This window comes from Hyla sarda, chromosome 7 (genome assembly GCF_029499605.1).
Source record: "Hyla sarda isolate aHylSar1 chromosome 7, aHylSar1.hap1, whole genome shotgun sequence".
Lineage (NCBI taxonomy): Eukaryota > Metazoa > Chordata > Amphibia > Anura > Hylidae > Hyla > Hyla sarda.
Genome location: NC_079195.1, coordinates 36934823 through 36950877, shown reverse-complemented (window position 1 = coordinate 36950877; position 16055 = coordinate 36934823). Strand labels below are relative to the sequence as shown.

The following is a 16055-nucleotide window of genomic DNA, read 5'->3' as shown; positions in this document are numbered from 1 at the left end:
CTCGAACATGGACTCGATGACAACATCGCTGTTGGTGAAGGAGTTATAGGTGAGAGACTTAAGGCAGAGCCGGCCGTACCGCAGGTAGTCCGTCAGTGAGTTCAGATACGTGAACTTCCTTCTGTGTCCCAGGCGAAGGCACCTCAAGAAGAGGCGCCGGACGTTTCTCATTCCCGCTGTGCATCACCTGGAGAGAGAAGAACACCATATTAATACTGAGATTTGGCCTCGTAAAACTGTTTTTAGAAGGCGACTGCTGACGGCGCAAATTCTGTGTTTAATGTGAGGCCATGTAGGGATGTCTACACCGGACCCATGACTCATGTCTGACTCCAGTACTTGAGTCATGTTTGCCACAGGCACCCTAAAATCTCCCGGCCCACACACCCATAAGCACTGGTATACACCATAAGTGTACTTCTGGCGTACGCTGGCTCCATAGGCATCAGTGGTTGCTTTTATCAAGACATCAGGTTACTGACCTACAAGATGACAGCGTCACAAGGGGGCATCCTCTACATCTAGAGGAAAGAAGGTTTCTACACCAGCACAGATGGGGTTCTTTACTGTAAGAGCAGTGAGACTGTGGAATTCTCTCCCGGAGGAGGTGGTCATGGTGAACTCTAAAATAATTTGAAAAGGGGTCTGGATGCATTTTTGGAGAGTAAGAACATTACAGGTTATGGATTCTAGATCTATAGGGACAGAACGTTGATCCAGGGATTTATTCTGGTGCCATATTTGGAGTCGGGAAGGAATTTTTACCTCTAGGATGAGTTTTTTTTTTTCTTGCCTTCCTCTGGATCAACTCAGCAGGGACTCATTAGGGTTATAGGTTGAACTCAATGGACTCTGGTCTTTTTTTTCAACCTTATGAACTATGTTACATTATTAAAGAATACCCCTCATGATCTTGTTAAATTTTATAATCCTCCCAGTTCACTGCCCCCATCATGATAAACCACCCCCTGCCTTTATTTTTATTATTTGTTAGTTTTCAACCTTGATATTGCTCTGTATTATCTGCTCAGTCTCAGTCAGATTCACAGACTGGGAAGGGGTGTTCCCCAGCAGGCGTGACATCATCTGAAGTCATACAGGGGAGAACTTCCTCCCTCACTCTGCTACACACAGCCCAGAGCAGTTCAGTGTGTGAGATGAGCTCTGATTGGCTAAGGCTGCACACACTCCCCACAGCATTCCAGCCTGCATTTCCTGATTTTGGACTTCTGCCAGGTCAGCAGGAGTCCAAAGTCTGTGCAAGAGAATGTGCTCCGGAAAAGTAGGGAGACACCTAGTGGCTGCTTTTTTTTTTCTAAACACAAAAACATTGAAAACTTCATTTATTTTTTTTAAACATAATAAATTAGAAAGATTTTTTTTATCTACCATAAGGAGTGCAATAGCAAAAAATAGTTTTAATGACAGTGCCCATTTAAGTCTACCCTACACTTTGTATAACAACTTTATTGAATTTAAAACACTGACCAGTCATAAGTTTATAGACCTGTTAACCTATAGAAAAATGCAAGCTCTGCTGCCGAGGAGCATTTTCCAGTGACCGATCTCCTTACGCTCTACATTCATGACTAGAGATGAGCGAACTTACAGTAAATTCGATTCGTCACGAACTTCTCGGCTCGGCGGTTGCTGACTTTTCCTGCATAAATTAGTTCAGCTTTCCGGTGCTCCGATGGGCTGGAAAAGGTGGATGCAGTCCTAGGAAAGAGTCTCCTAGGACTGTATCCACCTTTTCCAGCCCACCGGAGCACCGGAAAGCTGAACTAATTTATGCAGGAAAAGACATCAACTGCCGAGCCGAGAAGTTTGTGACGAATCGAATTTACTGTAAGTTCGCTCATCTCTATTCATGAATATTATTTAAGAATGAGGAAGCTGGCTGGATGGCATTTGTTTGTCTACATTGGTGTTTCCCAACCAGGATGCCTCCATCTGTTGCAAAACTACAACTCCCAGCATAACCGGACAGCCTTCGGCTGTCCGGCCATGCTGGGAGTTGTAGTTTTGCAACAGCTGGAGGCACCCTGGTTGGAAATACACTGGTCTACATTCTGCAATAACCTTCTTGCTCAGCGCAAATCATGAACTCACATTACTGCGCCGCCGGGCTGACGATCCGGGCTAAAGGTATGTATTCACATTTAGTGAGGATTTGTGCCGCGATACTGCAAAATCCAGCACAAGGGAAGGGCCTGTTCACACTACAGAAATTCTGAGCGGATTCTGCTGGCAACATCTTTCCAATGTGTATAATGCTGAAATTCCACAATCCGGATTGCGCCCAAACAAACATTTTCATTCTTTCAGTGGACTCTTAAAGGGGTACTCCGGTGAAAACCTTTTTTCTTTTAAATCAACTGGTGGCAGAAACGTAAACATATTTGTAAATTACTTCTATTAAAAAATCTTAATCCTTCCTGTACTTATTAGCTGCTAATAAGTTCCTACAGAGGAGATTCTTTTCTTTTTGGAATGCTCTCTGATGACATCACAAGCACAGTTCTCTCTGCTGACGTTATTATAATAATAATAATAACGCTTTATTTATTGTTGTCCTTAGTGGGATTTGAACCCAAGTCCCCTGCACTGTAAGGCAGCAGTGCTAACCTCTGAGCCACCATGCTGCCCTTAGTATACATCTGCTATGCACGGTTGCTAAAATGGACAGAGATGTCAGCAGAGAGCACTGTGCTCGTGATGTCATCAGTGTTCCAAAAAGAAAGGAATTTCCTCTGTAGCATTCAGCAGCTAATAAGTACTGGAAGGATTAAGATTTTTTAATAGAAGTAATTTACAAATATGTTTAACTTTCTGCCACCAGTTGATTTAAAAGAAAAAAGGTTTTCACCGGAGTACCCCTTTAAGTCCATGGTTACAATCTACGCGAAACAAGCGCCAATTCTCGGAGCTTGCATGTCGACTTCTGCTTGTAGTATCTTTGAGAATAACTTCTTAGTGTGGAAGGCCCAAGGGTGTAAATTTCCACGGCAGAATGTCCACCCGGAAGGATGCAATTCCACAAAAAAATCCACAATAAAGAACAGACATTTCTAATTTTTTTTTTCTGTGGATGCCGGAATCAGCATTTCCGCAGCAGAAATTCTGCAGTGTGCACAGTGCAGCAGAATCCTATTGAAATCAATGAGAGACTGCAACGTGAACATGGCCTAAGGGCGCGTTCACACGGGCGGATTTAGCTGCGGATTTTAAGCTGCTTCTTTACTGCAGCTGAAAAAAATGCACCCTATAAAGGGGAATAAATCTGCAACAAAATCAATTTTTTATTTATTTATTTTTAGGGATCGACCGATTATCGGTTTGGTCGATATTATCAGCCGATATCCCCGATTTTTGACATTATCGGTATCGGCAATTACCTTGCCGATAATGCCCCGCCCCCCGCTGCCTACCCCATCCCCGATTTTATAATTACCTGTTCCTGGGGTCCACGCTACTTCTGGCTCCTGCGGCGTCCTGCACTATTGATGTGCGCTGCGCAATGACGAGTGACGTCCTCAACGCGACGTCACCTTCAGTGCGCACAGTGACAGCGCAGGACGCCGCCGGAGCCAGAAGTAGCGCGGACCCTGGGAACAGGTAATTATAAAACTGGGGATGGGGGAGGCAATGGGGCAGCGGTGGTGGTCGGACTAGGGAGGACCCCTGGACAGGCAGAGGGAGAGAAGCGGGTGGCGGCGGCGGTGGTCTCTGACCCCGCAAAAGGTGCTGCAGTTCATTGATTTAAAGCGCCCACTTTAAATCATTGATCTGCAGCGGCTTCTGCGGCCGGGTTGGGGGGGGGAGGTAAATAGTCGATAACTTATACTGGAATATCAGTATAAGTTATCGGCCTCAAAGTTCACATAATATCGGTATCGGCCCTAAAAAAAAATCACCGTACGGTTTTTGACTTTGCACAGTTTTTCCGTATACAGATAAAAAATTGTACACGTTGTGATACAGTTTAGTCAGGTTTTGAGGAATCCGTTTTTTTTTTTTTTTTTTTTTTGTTTTAAATCAAAAAACCTGATACAGGAACTGTATTGCAAAAACGTGGTGTGAACCCGGCCTAACCAGGTGTTGTAACTAGAGATGAGCGAATTAACAGTAAATTCGATTCGTCACGAACTTCTCGGCTCGGCAGTTGATGACTTATCCTGCATAAATGAGTTCAGCCTTCCGGTGCTCCGATGGGCTGGAAAAGATGGATACAGTCCTAGGAAAGAGTCTCCTAGGACTGTATCCACCTTTTCCAGCCCACGGGAGCACCGGAAAGCTGAACTAATTTATGCAGGAAAAGTAATTAATTATGCAGGAAAAGTCATCAACTGCCGAGCCGAGAAGTTCGTGACGAATCGAATTTACTGTAAGTTCGCACATCTCTAGTTGTAACAATAGAGCTCAGCTAAAATACACAACTCACGGCGGCGCTCTAGCACCGAGCCAGTACAGCGGCTATAACAAAATACTTACGTAAACAAGGTGCGAATCTTTAAATCATGCAAAAGTGCAAACAGCGCCCCCGCTAGGTCAGGGTGCCTTCAGCTGTTGCAAAACTACAACATGCCATAATACTTGGCACAAGAGACCAGTACTTCTGCCCCAAGCCGACGTGAGACGTCCTATGGTCATTAAGGGGTTAAACGTTGAAATATCAGTATGTCTGTCCAGCGCGCCTCCATCTGGTGCAAAACTACAACTCCCAGCATGCCCGGACAGCCGTTGGTTGTCCGGGCATGCTGGGATTTGTAGTTTTGCAACAGCTGGAGGTCCACAGTTTGGAGACCACTGCATTGGCGATATGAATTTTCCACCGCTTCAATGTAAGGTCGTATTCACATTGCAGACACACCATGCACATGCTATACATTGGAGTTAACCAATGCAAAACTACATCTCCCATCATGCATCGAGTGCTGTCAGGACATGATGGGAAATGTAGTTTTCAGGCAAGATGGGAAACCCTGCTATAGATGTAGTAATAGTAAAGCACATAAATACAAACCCCATACACTGTATTGTTAAAGGGCAGCACCACACACAATAACCTACCTACCTATATCCCACCACGTGGTCTCCGCAGCTTACCTGCCCAGCTGTATCACTCAGGGGGGCACAACTCCTTCCACCTCACATCCTTCATCCCGGTGACCTGCAATAACCGGATGTCACTACACTTCAGCCTACATCAGCCACCGGAGCCATGCCTCACGGAGCATGCGCAACACAAACCGGTGATGTAAAGTTTACCTCGAGCCGTAGAAAACCTAGAGCGCATGCGCAACACTACGCTGACAGCGTAGCGCTGACGTAGGCAGCGTTAGGAGCGTAGCCAGGCGCATGCGCAGTTGTCCGTACCGCGCAAGCAGTTTTCTACCATTCGTAGTGAACTAAGAGCGCATGCGCAGCTTTCCTCGCCTACGCAGTTAGCGTAGGGAGGCTAGCGTAAATTATCGCGCGCGCAGTTGTTCAGAGTAGTTCGTAGAAAACTGCGTGCGCACGTAGTTAGAGGAGGTAGCGTTGTGTAGAAGCCAGGGAGAGAGGGAAACCAGCGTAGGTTTAACGTAGCTAGCTTAGATTGTAACGTAGTTAGCGTAGCTTAGGTTTTATAGTGAAAGGAGGTAGGCTATAGGTTTTAAAGTAAAGAGACTACAACTCCCAGCATGCCCAGGCATGCTGGAAGTTGTAGTTTTGCATGTTTTACAGTGAAGGCACCATAACTCCCAGCATGCCCAGGCAGCTATAGTTTTACACAGGTATAGAGTAGTTAGCGTAGTGTTAGCACAGTTTTAGCGTAATTAGCTTAGCGTAGTGTTAGCGCAGTCTTAGCGTAGCGTAGTGTTAGCGTAGTGTTAGCGCAGTCTTAGCGTAGCGTAGTGTTAGCGCAGTCTTAGCGTAGTGTAGTGTTAGTGCAGTTAAGATCGCATAGTGTTAGCGCAGTTTTAGCGGTTAGTGTAGCATAGTGGTAGTGTAGTATTACATAGGCGTAGTGTCGTTAGTGTAGCATAGTATTAGCATAGTTTTACACAGGTGTAGTGTAGTTAGCGTAGCATAGTGTTAGCGTAGTTTTACACAGGTGTAGTGTAGTTAGCGTAGCATAGTGTTAGCGTAGTTTTACACTGGTTTAGTGTAGTTAGCGTAGTTTTACACAGGTGTAGTGTAGTTAGCGTAGTTTTACACAGGTGTGGTGTAGTTAGCGTAGCATAGTGTTAGCGTAGTTTTACACTGGTTTAGTGTAGTTAGCGTAGTTTTACACAGGTGTAGTGTAGTTAGCGTAGCATAGTGTTAGCGTAGTTTTACACTGGTTTAGTGTAGTTAGCGTAGTTTTACACAGGTGTAGTGTAGTTAGCGTAGCATAGTGTTAGCGTAGTTTTACACTGGTTTAGTGTAGTTAGCGTAGTTTTACACAGGTGTAGTGTAGTTAGCGTAGCATAGTGTTAGCGTAGTTTTACACTGGTTTAGTGTAGTTAGCGTAGTTTTACACAGGTGTAGTGTAGTTAGCGTAGTTTTACACAGGTGTAGTGTAGTTAGCGTAGCATAGTGTTAGCGTAGTTTTACACAGGTGTAGTGTAGTTAGCGTAGCATAGTGTTAGCGTAGTTTTACACAGGTGTAGTGTAGTTAGCGTAGCATAGTGTTAGTGTAGTATTACACAGGTGTAGTGTAGCTAGCGTAGCGTAGTGTTAGCACAACACAGGTGTAGTGTAGCTAACTTAGTTTTACAGACAGATAAAGCGTAGTTTAAAGAGTGTAGCGTAGGGTGTAGCTTAGCTTCATCATACAGTGAAGGGGCTACAACTCCCAGCATTCCCAGACAGCCAAAGGCAGGATGGAAGTTGTAGTTTTACAAAAGTAGCAGAGGCAATTGCACTCTGCTACATTAAAGTAGCAGAAGCCATTGTGCTCTGCTACGTTAACGTAGCAGAGGCAAGTACATCCTTGTACGTTAATGTAGCAGAGGTGAATGTGCCCTGAGCTGCGCTAGTTAGTTCATTAGGGGTATATGGTGATCAGAAGGCAACTTACCCACCTCCGTTCTTGCTCCGTCACTAGACGTGGAGAAACACAGGAAGATGACGGGTGGGACAGGGGTGGTAAGTTAGGCTCTCTAGGGGGAAGAACCTCCAAAAATGTACTTACCCATTTTTTTGTGTTTTTCTTCTCGTTTCAGATATGTGAATGCAGAGGACTACGTCGGATTCGGTGGACTACAACGATGACCTGCATTTTTTTTTTTTATAAAATGGTTAACCAGGGCTGTGGGGGAGTGTTTTTCCTAATAAAAATGTTTTAACGTGTGTGTGTGTTTTTTTATATTACTTTACAGGCTTAGTAGTGGAAGCCGTCTGATAGACAGAGTCCATTACTAAGCCGGAGCTTAGTGTTAGCCCCAAAAACAGCTAGCGCTAACCCCCAATTATTACCCTGGTACCCTTCGCCACAGGAGTACCGGGAAGAGCCCATCCCAACAGGCCCAGAGGGCCAAATACGCGCGCTCTTGGGCCTAGGCGGTATCAGGCTGCCGTTATATAAGCTGTTTCTGTTTGGTAAGTATCTGGCTGGAAATGAAAAGACGGAATCACACACCTTTTTTTTTTTTTATTTAGATTTTATAAAAAGAAAAAAGTGTGTGTTTTCCGCCAAATACCAACCAAACAGACACAGCCTAATGTTACCAGAGTGGGTGAGGACTATTGTTAGCGTCCCTCTCTAGCCTAAATAACGCCAGTCTGTTACCGCCTAGGCCCAAAAGTGGCATATTTGGTGCTCTGGGCCTGTTGGTTTCGTCTCTTCCCGGTACCCATGTGGCAGTGGGTATTGGGGTAATAATTGGAGGTTAGCGCTAGTTGTTTTTGAGGCTAACGCTAAGTCCCGGCTTAGTAATGGACTCAGTCTATAAGACGGCTTCCACTACTAAGTAATAAAAAAAATACCCACAAGTTAAAACATTTTTATTAGGAAAAACACTCCCCCACAGCCCTCGTTAACCATTTTATTAAAAGAAAAAAAAAATGCAGGTCATCATTGTAGTCCACCGTATCCAACGTAGTCCTCCGCATTCGCGTATCTGAAATGAGAAGAGAAGAAAATCACAATGGGGGGAATGGAGTCTCCCTCCCTCCAAAAATGCAGATATATAATATTTAACAATGCTAGACTCAGGGTGTTAAAGGCTGTGCCCAAAGCTGACAAGAGCTGCTATATCATCATGCTGTAAGAACTTCATCTTTCGTTTTCTGAACTTGCCTTGCTAAACTCTTTCATATTTTTGTAACTGTATGTCATTTGTTTATTTATATATATATAGCACTGTGATACCTTTTATCAGTTTAAATGTTTAATTAATCAGCTCTGGTCTTTGATCTCTAAATATATGAGCTCACCTTTCTGAAGGCAGCTCTGGTGGAAACACGTTTATCTAAGGGTTAATTTGGTGACTTGCTGGGACTAGTAGTGGATACCCAGAGGTCTGGCGGCTTTAACCCTTGCACCATCACACACTCTCTAGCGTCTTGGCTGGACCGAAAGGGTGTGATCGTGACAACTGGTGGCAGCGTCGGGACATATGTTTAGATTTTTAGTGCTTGCTGGATTTTACCTGTAGGGAAATCTTAGCACTAAAAAGAAATTGCATACATCTTCTTGTGTGTAAATTCCAAAGACAGAGCTCAGTGCTGGTTTAAAAGACATACAAAAAGAGTGCAAGACAGTTCTGTCCTCCCCATCTCCTGTTTTACCTCCTCGGTCTCATCTCGGAAATATGGAGGCCTATCGCAAGCAGTCCAAGCCTGCACTGGAGCTAATGTGCCAAGAAAAGGAGATCCCTACTGCAGGAAAGAACAAGGGCCAACTTATTGCTGATCTTGTGGAGTATGATGCCCGTGCAGAAGAGCTGAGTGACATGAGGCAAAGTCCTGCAGCTGGAACTGCCATCCAAGGACTGATATCTCCTGGGGATACTCCTGGGGAACTCCCCATCAGGACAGTAGTCCACGTGAGGCCTTTGACTCTTATATGCGGACTGCCTTACAACACCTTGGGAATGTGGATGCCAATATGAAACTCCAACTGCTTCTCCAGTACCAAACTGCAGAGAGAGAGGCACAAGCGGCAGAGAGAGAGAGGCCCAGGCACGAGCCGCAGAGAGAGAGGCCCAGCGGAGGCATGAATTGGAGGTTCTGAGGCTGAGAGGGGATGCTTCATCGGCACGGAGTGATGTGCAGGATCAAGGAGACCACAAATCCCGCTTGGAACATTTCCCCCTGTTGGAGAAAGATGGTGATCTGGATGTGTTCCTGAGGGGATTTGAAAAGGTTTGCCAGCAGTTCCATCTACCTAAAGAACAGTGGGGACGATATCTAACCCCACGGCTGCAAGGGAAAGCTCTGGATGTGTTTGCTTCGCTTCCCTCTGAAAGTGACCAGGACTATGAGGCAATAAAATCGGCCCTGCTAAAAAGTTTTAATCTGACTCCAGAGGCTTATCGGAAAAGATTTAGGACTTTGCAACAAAGCGCCACAGAAAGCTGCACTGAACATGCAGGTCAGCTAAGGACTGCATTCAGGGAATGGACTGGGGGCCTACAAGTCACTACCTATGAGGCCCTGGAGGACTTGATGGTCCTGGATCAGCTTCTCCAAACACAGAGCTTTGAAGCCAGAGAGTGGATTTTGGATCGCAAGCCCAAGACAGCCATGGAAGCAGCAGAACTAGGAGATGACTTTGCCAACAACCGGGCGCCAGCAGCAAAGCGTGGATCTGCACAAGCTGGAGCGAGTACCTGGAGGGGAGCCACACAACCACAAAGCACCACCAGGTCAGCCGGGAAATTCTTGCCATCATTCCCAAAAGCAACAGGAGCCACATTGGGTCAGGGAGACACCTGCCAATGTTACAGATGCAACAATATTGGGCACCTGAGTGCCACTTGCCCCAACAAAAAGAATTCTCCACCAGCGGATAACCTGCAGAGTGTAACTGTGGGTGACCGGGTGACAGTGGGTTTGCGAGATTCTGGAGCCTCCTTAACTTGGTGCGGCCTGAAGTGGTGGATACAGAGGACATCATCCCTGGAAGAACCATGGCTTTAAAAGGAATTGGAGGTGTGCGGCCTGCTGTGCCCATGGCCAGTGTGTACCTGGATTGGGGTACAGGCCAAGGTTTGCGGGAGGTGGGGGTCTCTGAGGACATCCCTGTTAATGTTCTGCTGGGGAATGATTTGGGTCGGATGCTCTGTCATTATGCTCCAGAGTACACTACCTGCACACCGGATGGGCTAGGAGAGAGCCCTGTTCATTCTGAGGTACTGTGCGAGACTTTGGGAGACACTGCAAAATGTGGAAACTGGGAGGGAGTGCAGGGGATTGATAATTGTTTACCTGTGACTGAACCAGTAAAGTTTTCCAAAAGTGAAATGGGGTGTATTGTAAAATGTGGTGACAATGCATTGCCAATGCCAAAACCTAGTGCAGATGGGCTAAGGGGAGGGGTTGGTGTGCCCCTGGTGACATTTAAAGATGAGGGACCAGCAGTGAGTGATATGTCCCAATCCTGTGAGCCTAAGGAGGAGGAGGGAAGGAGTGATAGCCCTGTGTATGATGCCTGTATTGTTATGTCAAGAACTGAGGGGGAGGAAGGTAAACCCCAGGGAGGCATACCAATGGTGGCAGTCGTAACGCGTCAGCAGCATGCCAGGGTTGAAGCTTTAAAAGGAAGGGAGGATGGTGATGCAAGGGACAAGCTGTGTGACTTGCAAGGCCAAGCAGAGGAAGGTGGAGATGCTAGTTCACCTGGGGGAAATGTGCTCCCTGATACCAGGAGATGGGGGGAGGGAAATTAGCATTTCGGGGAAGCTCTGCGCAGTGAGAGTCCAGTTGAGGACTTTCAGTTCAGCTTTCAGGTGCTACGGGGGGCTGGAGACTCTCTCCTAGGACTGTATCCCCCTTTCCAGCCCACCGGAGCACCTGAAAGCTGAACTAATTTATGCAAGATAAAGTCAGCAACCACCGATCCGTGAGATTCGTGACAGATCAAATCACTGTAACTTCGTTCATCTCTACTACGCTATCTGTGCAGCAGAGCAAAGCTGCGCATGCGCTCTGCGCTGTACGGACAACAGCGCATGCGTAGGGCTACGCTCCTAACGTTGCCTACGTTAGCCCTAAGCTGTCAGCTGAGTGCTGTGCATGCGCTCTTAGTTTTCAACGGAGCAAGGAAATCTTTACATCACTGGTAGGACGCATGCGCATAATGACGGCACTGATGCTTTTTTTTCTAGGACACATGCGCAGAGTGTAGATGTGTGACTGGCTGTGTTGCAGTATTAATAATAATTGTTTCTATAGGCGATAAATATGATGAAAAAACAACCACACTGTCCATTAGGCCTCATTTACATAGACATAGGGGGAGATTTATCAAAACCTGTCCAGAGGAAAAGTTGCTTGGTTGCCCATAGCAACCAATCAGATCGCTTCTTTCATTTTACAGAGGCCTTTTCAAAAATGAAAGAAGCGATCTGATTGGTTGCTATGGGCAACTGGGCAACTTTTACTCTGCACAGGTTTTGATAAATCTCCCCCATTGTGATTCCCAACCAGTGTGCCTCCAGCTGTTTCAAAACTACAACTCCCAGCATGCCCGCACAGCCAAGTCCACAGTTTGGAGACCACTGCCATATAGTATTCATTATACCATATTCCTGCAGGTAGTGTTCTTACTAGATCAGTGCTTTCCAAACAGTGTGCCTCCAGCTGTTGCAAAACAACAACTCCCAGCATGCCAGGACATGTTTAGGCGTAAACCAACACATGCATGCACAACGATTCCACACAACTTATTTTCGACCAGAAAAAAGCGCCACAAAAATACTGACCCCTCATTGTGCACTCCGAAAATGTAATTTTTTTTTTAGCGGATCCCCCCCCGATTTTTCCTTTGGTGTTATCGCACTCATCTTTGGATTTTTTTTCTGTGGTTCTGGGTTCAGTAGCAATAAGGGTACGTTCAGATGAGCAGATTTCCATGTGTATTTCGCTGCAGATCCGCCGCTGAAGGACCTCTTTATGCAGCCTTTACATGTGCCTACTCGGAGCGGCAATACGCTACTACGAGCAGACACACTGCGATGTGCGAGTCGCCGCGTGCATGCGCAGTATACTTGCACATCGCGGCAGCTCTCGGCCTACCTTATTGAGCAGGGGGAGCGGCCGTGATGTGTGCACATCGCTTCAGGGTGTCTGCACGTAGCGGCGTAGTCGTTCCAAGCAGGCACATGTAAAGGCAACATACAGAGGACCTTCAGCTGCAAATACGCAAGTCTGAACCTACCCCAATACTAGAAATATCAAAAACAAAAATAAAATAAGTGCCAAGTTTATCTTATATGAGTAAGAAGATTGGGATTCCTTCTTGAGCACCTACCCAGAGGGAGCGCTGTATCTTGTGTGCAAGTTCTACAAAATCGCAGAATGTTGACACTATGGTGTTTTCTTTGGATAAAATCTTGGTGTCTCTCTCCCATAGAAGTCTATGGGAGCAAAAAAAAAAAATAAAAATAAAAACTAGCATAAAAATCGCCATAAAAATCACCATGTGGTGTAAGCATTGGCGGTAGAGATGAACGAACTTACAGTAAATTCGATTCGTCACGAACTTCTCGGCTCGGCAGTTGATGACTTATCCTGCATAAATGAGTTCAGCTTTCCGGTGCTCCGGTGGGCTGGAAAAGGTGGATACAGTCCTAGGAAAGAGTCTCCTAGGACTGTATCCACCTTTTCCAGCCCACGGGAGCAACTGAAAGCTGAACTCATTTATGCAGGATAAGTCATCAACTGCCGAGCCGAGCAGTTTGTGACGAATTGAATTTACTGTAAGTTCGCTCATCTCTAATTGGCGGGTTCCCCCCCCCCCCCACACCCCATTATGTCTTTAATAGAAATCCATGACACAACGAAAGAAAAACATAAGATAAAATGCAGTTGAAAAAACTGTATAAAAAACGCCAAGACTAAAACCCACTACAAAGCGATAGATGGCAACTTCAGCTCACCCCCCAAAGCCCCAGCCGCGCTCGGACTGTGCAAGGCAGCGCAACCTGAAGAGCAGAGAAGCAGAGGGTGTCCAGCGCAATTGTCATGCAAAATATATTCTTTTATTGAAGATTAAAAGCCATCACAGAAGTACAAAGTAGGCAGGCAGTTCTTTGTGACATTTTTATAGGTCGAATTTGGGGAGGGGGAAAAAAACATCAGAAAAAAATGCCAATGTTAAACCTACATTGCGTTTATTTTTTTTGTTGGTATTTTTTTTCTCCCATAGACTTTCACCTAAAGATTCTCTTAAAAAAAAAAAAAAAAGCGCCTTACCTTTGAAAACACAGCCCAAAAATAAATAAAATAGAAATTGCCAATAAAGTAAAAACGCCAAAAAGAAAAGAAAAAAAAAAAAAAAAAAGGGGTTTGGCGTTTCAGAATTCCCTATTGACTTTTGTGCACAAAACGCCTTCCATCGATTTGGAAGTTTTAAGTAAAAAATTAAATTTACAAGAGCAAAACCAATTATGACATAAATTATTATTATTATTACCGTATTTATCGGCGTATAACACGCACTTTTTAGGCTAAAATTTTTAGCCTAAAGTCTGTGTGCGTGTTATACGCCGATACCGCCCCAGGAAAGGCAGGGGGAGAGAGGCCGTCGCTGCCCGCTTCTCTCCCCCTGCCTTTCCTGGGGTCTAGAGCGCTGCTGTCGGCCCTTTTCACCCCGATAGCCAGGGAGAGAGAAGCGGCGCCGACAGCCAGGGGGAGAGAAGGGGCAGCGGCACCCATTGCCGGCGCCGCTGCCTCCCCCCATCCCCGGTGGCATAATTACCTGAGTCCGGTCCGCGCTGCTCCAGGCCTCCGTCGTGCGTCCCCGGCGTCATTGCTATGCGCTGAACGGCACGGCGCATGACGTCAGAGCGCCGCGCCGTGCATAGCAACGACGCTGGGGACGCACGAAGGAGGCCTGGAGCAGCGCGGACCGGACTCAGGTAATTATGCCACCGGGGATGGGGGGAGGCAACGGGGCAGCGGCGCCGATAACCAGGGGGTGAAAAGGGCCGACAGCAGCGCTCTAGACCCCAGGAAAGGCAGGGGGAGAGAAGCGGGCAGCGACGGCCTCTCTCCCCCTGCCTTTCCTGGGGGTATATTGGGGTATACACACTCACACATGCACCCTCATTTTTTCATGGATATTTGGGTAAAAAACTTTTTTACCCAAATATCCTTGGTAAAATGAGGGTGCATGTTATAGGCCGGTGCATGGTATACCCCGATAAATACAGTATTTTTTTTTTATTAAAACCACATAAGAAAACACACTAATTGACTTATATGGGTATTATGACATCAAATTCTGCAGACGTGTATAGTATTGTTAACCAATCTGCGTTCACGCGTGACATTTTATTAGTGGCGGTCACTGTAATGCCACGTTTTTACATGGATTCTCCAAAAACACAGTAAAAATTTAGCAATCTTACTGCCAAATTGCAAACCATTTAAAAAGCGATTTTTGTCACTGTTTGAAACACGGAAAAAAACGCACATGGTACGGTCGACAGGATTGCTAATTAAAGTTCACACAGCCTAAAAAGGTACCGTATATATGTATATGACAGGGAGATGTAGGTTGTAGGGGCTGGTCAGAGGTGATGACATCACACAGGGGGGGGGGGGGCAGTGCTCAGAGACAAGATCCAGCCACGCCTCCTGAGACAGGAGAGGACGATCGTCATCTCGGGAGAGAGGGAGGAGCAGGGGAGCTGTTGAGACAACACCACACTGACAATAAGAGGACTACACAACTTCCTGTTAGGGGCGTATCGTGCAGAAACACTCTGAAGCCAGTGTAATTTGTGATAACACTATATTTATATACTATAAGTTATATATCTTGGGGTCTTATTTGAATACAGTTTTCTAATACGGTAAATAGGTGCTGGGGAACCACTTGTGGATTTTCCTTAGTGTGTTCCCAATTCAGGACCTTACAGTATTTCCCAACCAGGGTGCCTCCTGCTGTTGCAAAACCACAACTCCCAGCATGCCCGGACAGCCAAAGGCTGTCCGGGCATGCTGGGAGTTGTAGTTTTTCAACAGCTGGAGGCACCCTGGTTGGGGAACGCTGAACTACATGGTGACTTTTGTGCAGCTCTGCACTATAATCCCATGATGCCTCAGCCCATCATGGCATCCTGCATCTGACAGTCGCTCTTTGCATTCAGTGTATGACACGAGGAGGGGGCGGCTGAACAGGCAGTAGTATGTTGCGTTAATTCGTAGACGTAAGAAGTCATACTGTGCCTCAATAAACAACACAAATGAAATATATTTAATGCCTCGTCACCCACTGGAAGTCAGTCAGTTCCCATGGTAACGGCCCCAAATGACTACAGCGGCAAAAAAAAAAAGACTTTAAACGCTTCACGGATTGGTATCAGGTTTTTTTTGAGCCTTAGAATATATTTTATTTATAATTACTTTTCAATTACAAAATTATATTGTTCTCTACCTCTATAAAAGGGATCTAAACCATTGTCCGAACTCCATGAAGATATAAAGTTAAAACTAGAGATGAGCGAACTTACAGTAAATTCGATTCGTCACGAACTTCTCGGCTCGGCAGTTGATGACTTTTACTGCATAAATTAGTTCAGCTTTCAGGTGCTCCCGTGGGCTGGAAAAGGTGGATACATTCCTAGGAGACTCTTTCCTAGGACTGTATCCACCTTTTCCAGCCCACCGGAGCACCTGAAAGCTGAACTAATTTACGCAGGATAAGCTATCAACTGCCGAGCCGAGAAGTTCCTGACGAATCGAATTTACCGTAAGTTCGCTCATCTCTAGTTAAAACCCCTGCCTATACTGCCTACATTCCCATGAAGACTCTGGCTGCTTCCTGAGACTGGGTGTGGTGTTTGATCATTGCACCTGGGCATCCCATTAAAAACATTATACAAAAACAAAAATAGCCAGCACAACAACCAAACACA

At 45.9% G+C, this 16055-nt stretch overlaps 1 protein-coding gene across 4 annotated transcripts in view; it reads right to left on the bottom strand.

Annotated features, from left to right (window-relative positions):
* ZDHHC16 (zinc finger DHHC-type palmitoyltransferase 16) overlaps positions 1-5251 on the bottom strand; it is a 24891-nt gene extending 19640 nt beyond the window's left edge. For 2 of the 4 annotated variants that reach the window (XM_056529918.1, XM_056529921.1), the window contains exons 1-2: positions 5110-5251; positions 1-187 (exon numbers count right to left, since the gene is read on the bottom strand). The exon at positions 1-187 is cut by the window's left edge and continues 45 nt beyond it. In XM_056529918.1, coding sequence (XP_056385893.1) covers positions 1-171 — 171 coding nt within the window. In that variant the 5' untranslated portion in view covers positions 172-187; positions 5110-5251. Of the gene's footprint in view, positions 188-5069 lie in introns of all 4 variants that reach the window. The other 2 variants (XM_056529920.1, XM_056529919.1) reach the window with 2 other exon arrangements.
* Between the last annotated feature and the right edge of the window lie 10804 nt (positions 5252-16055).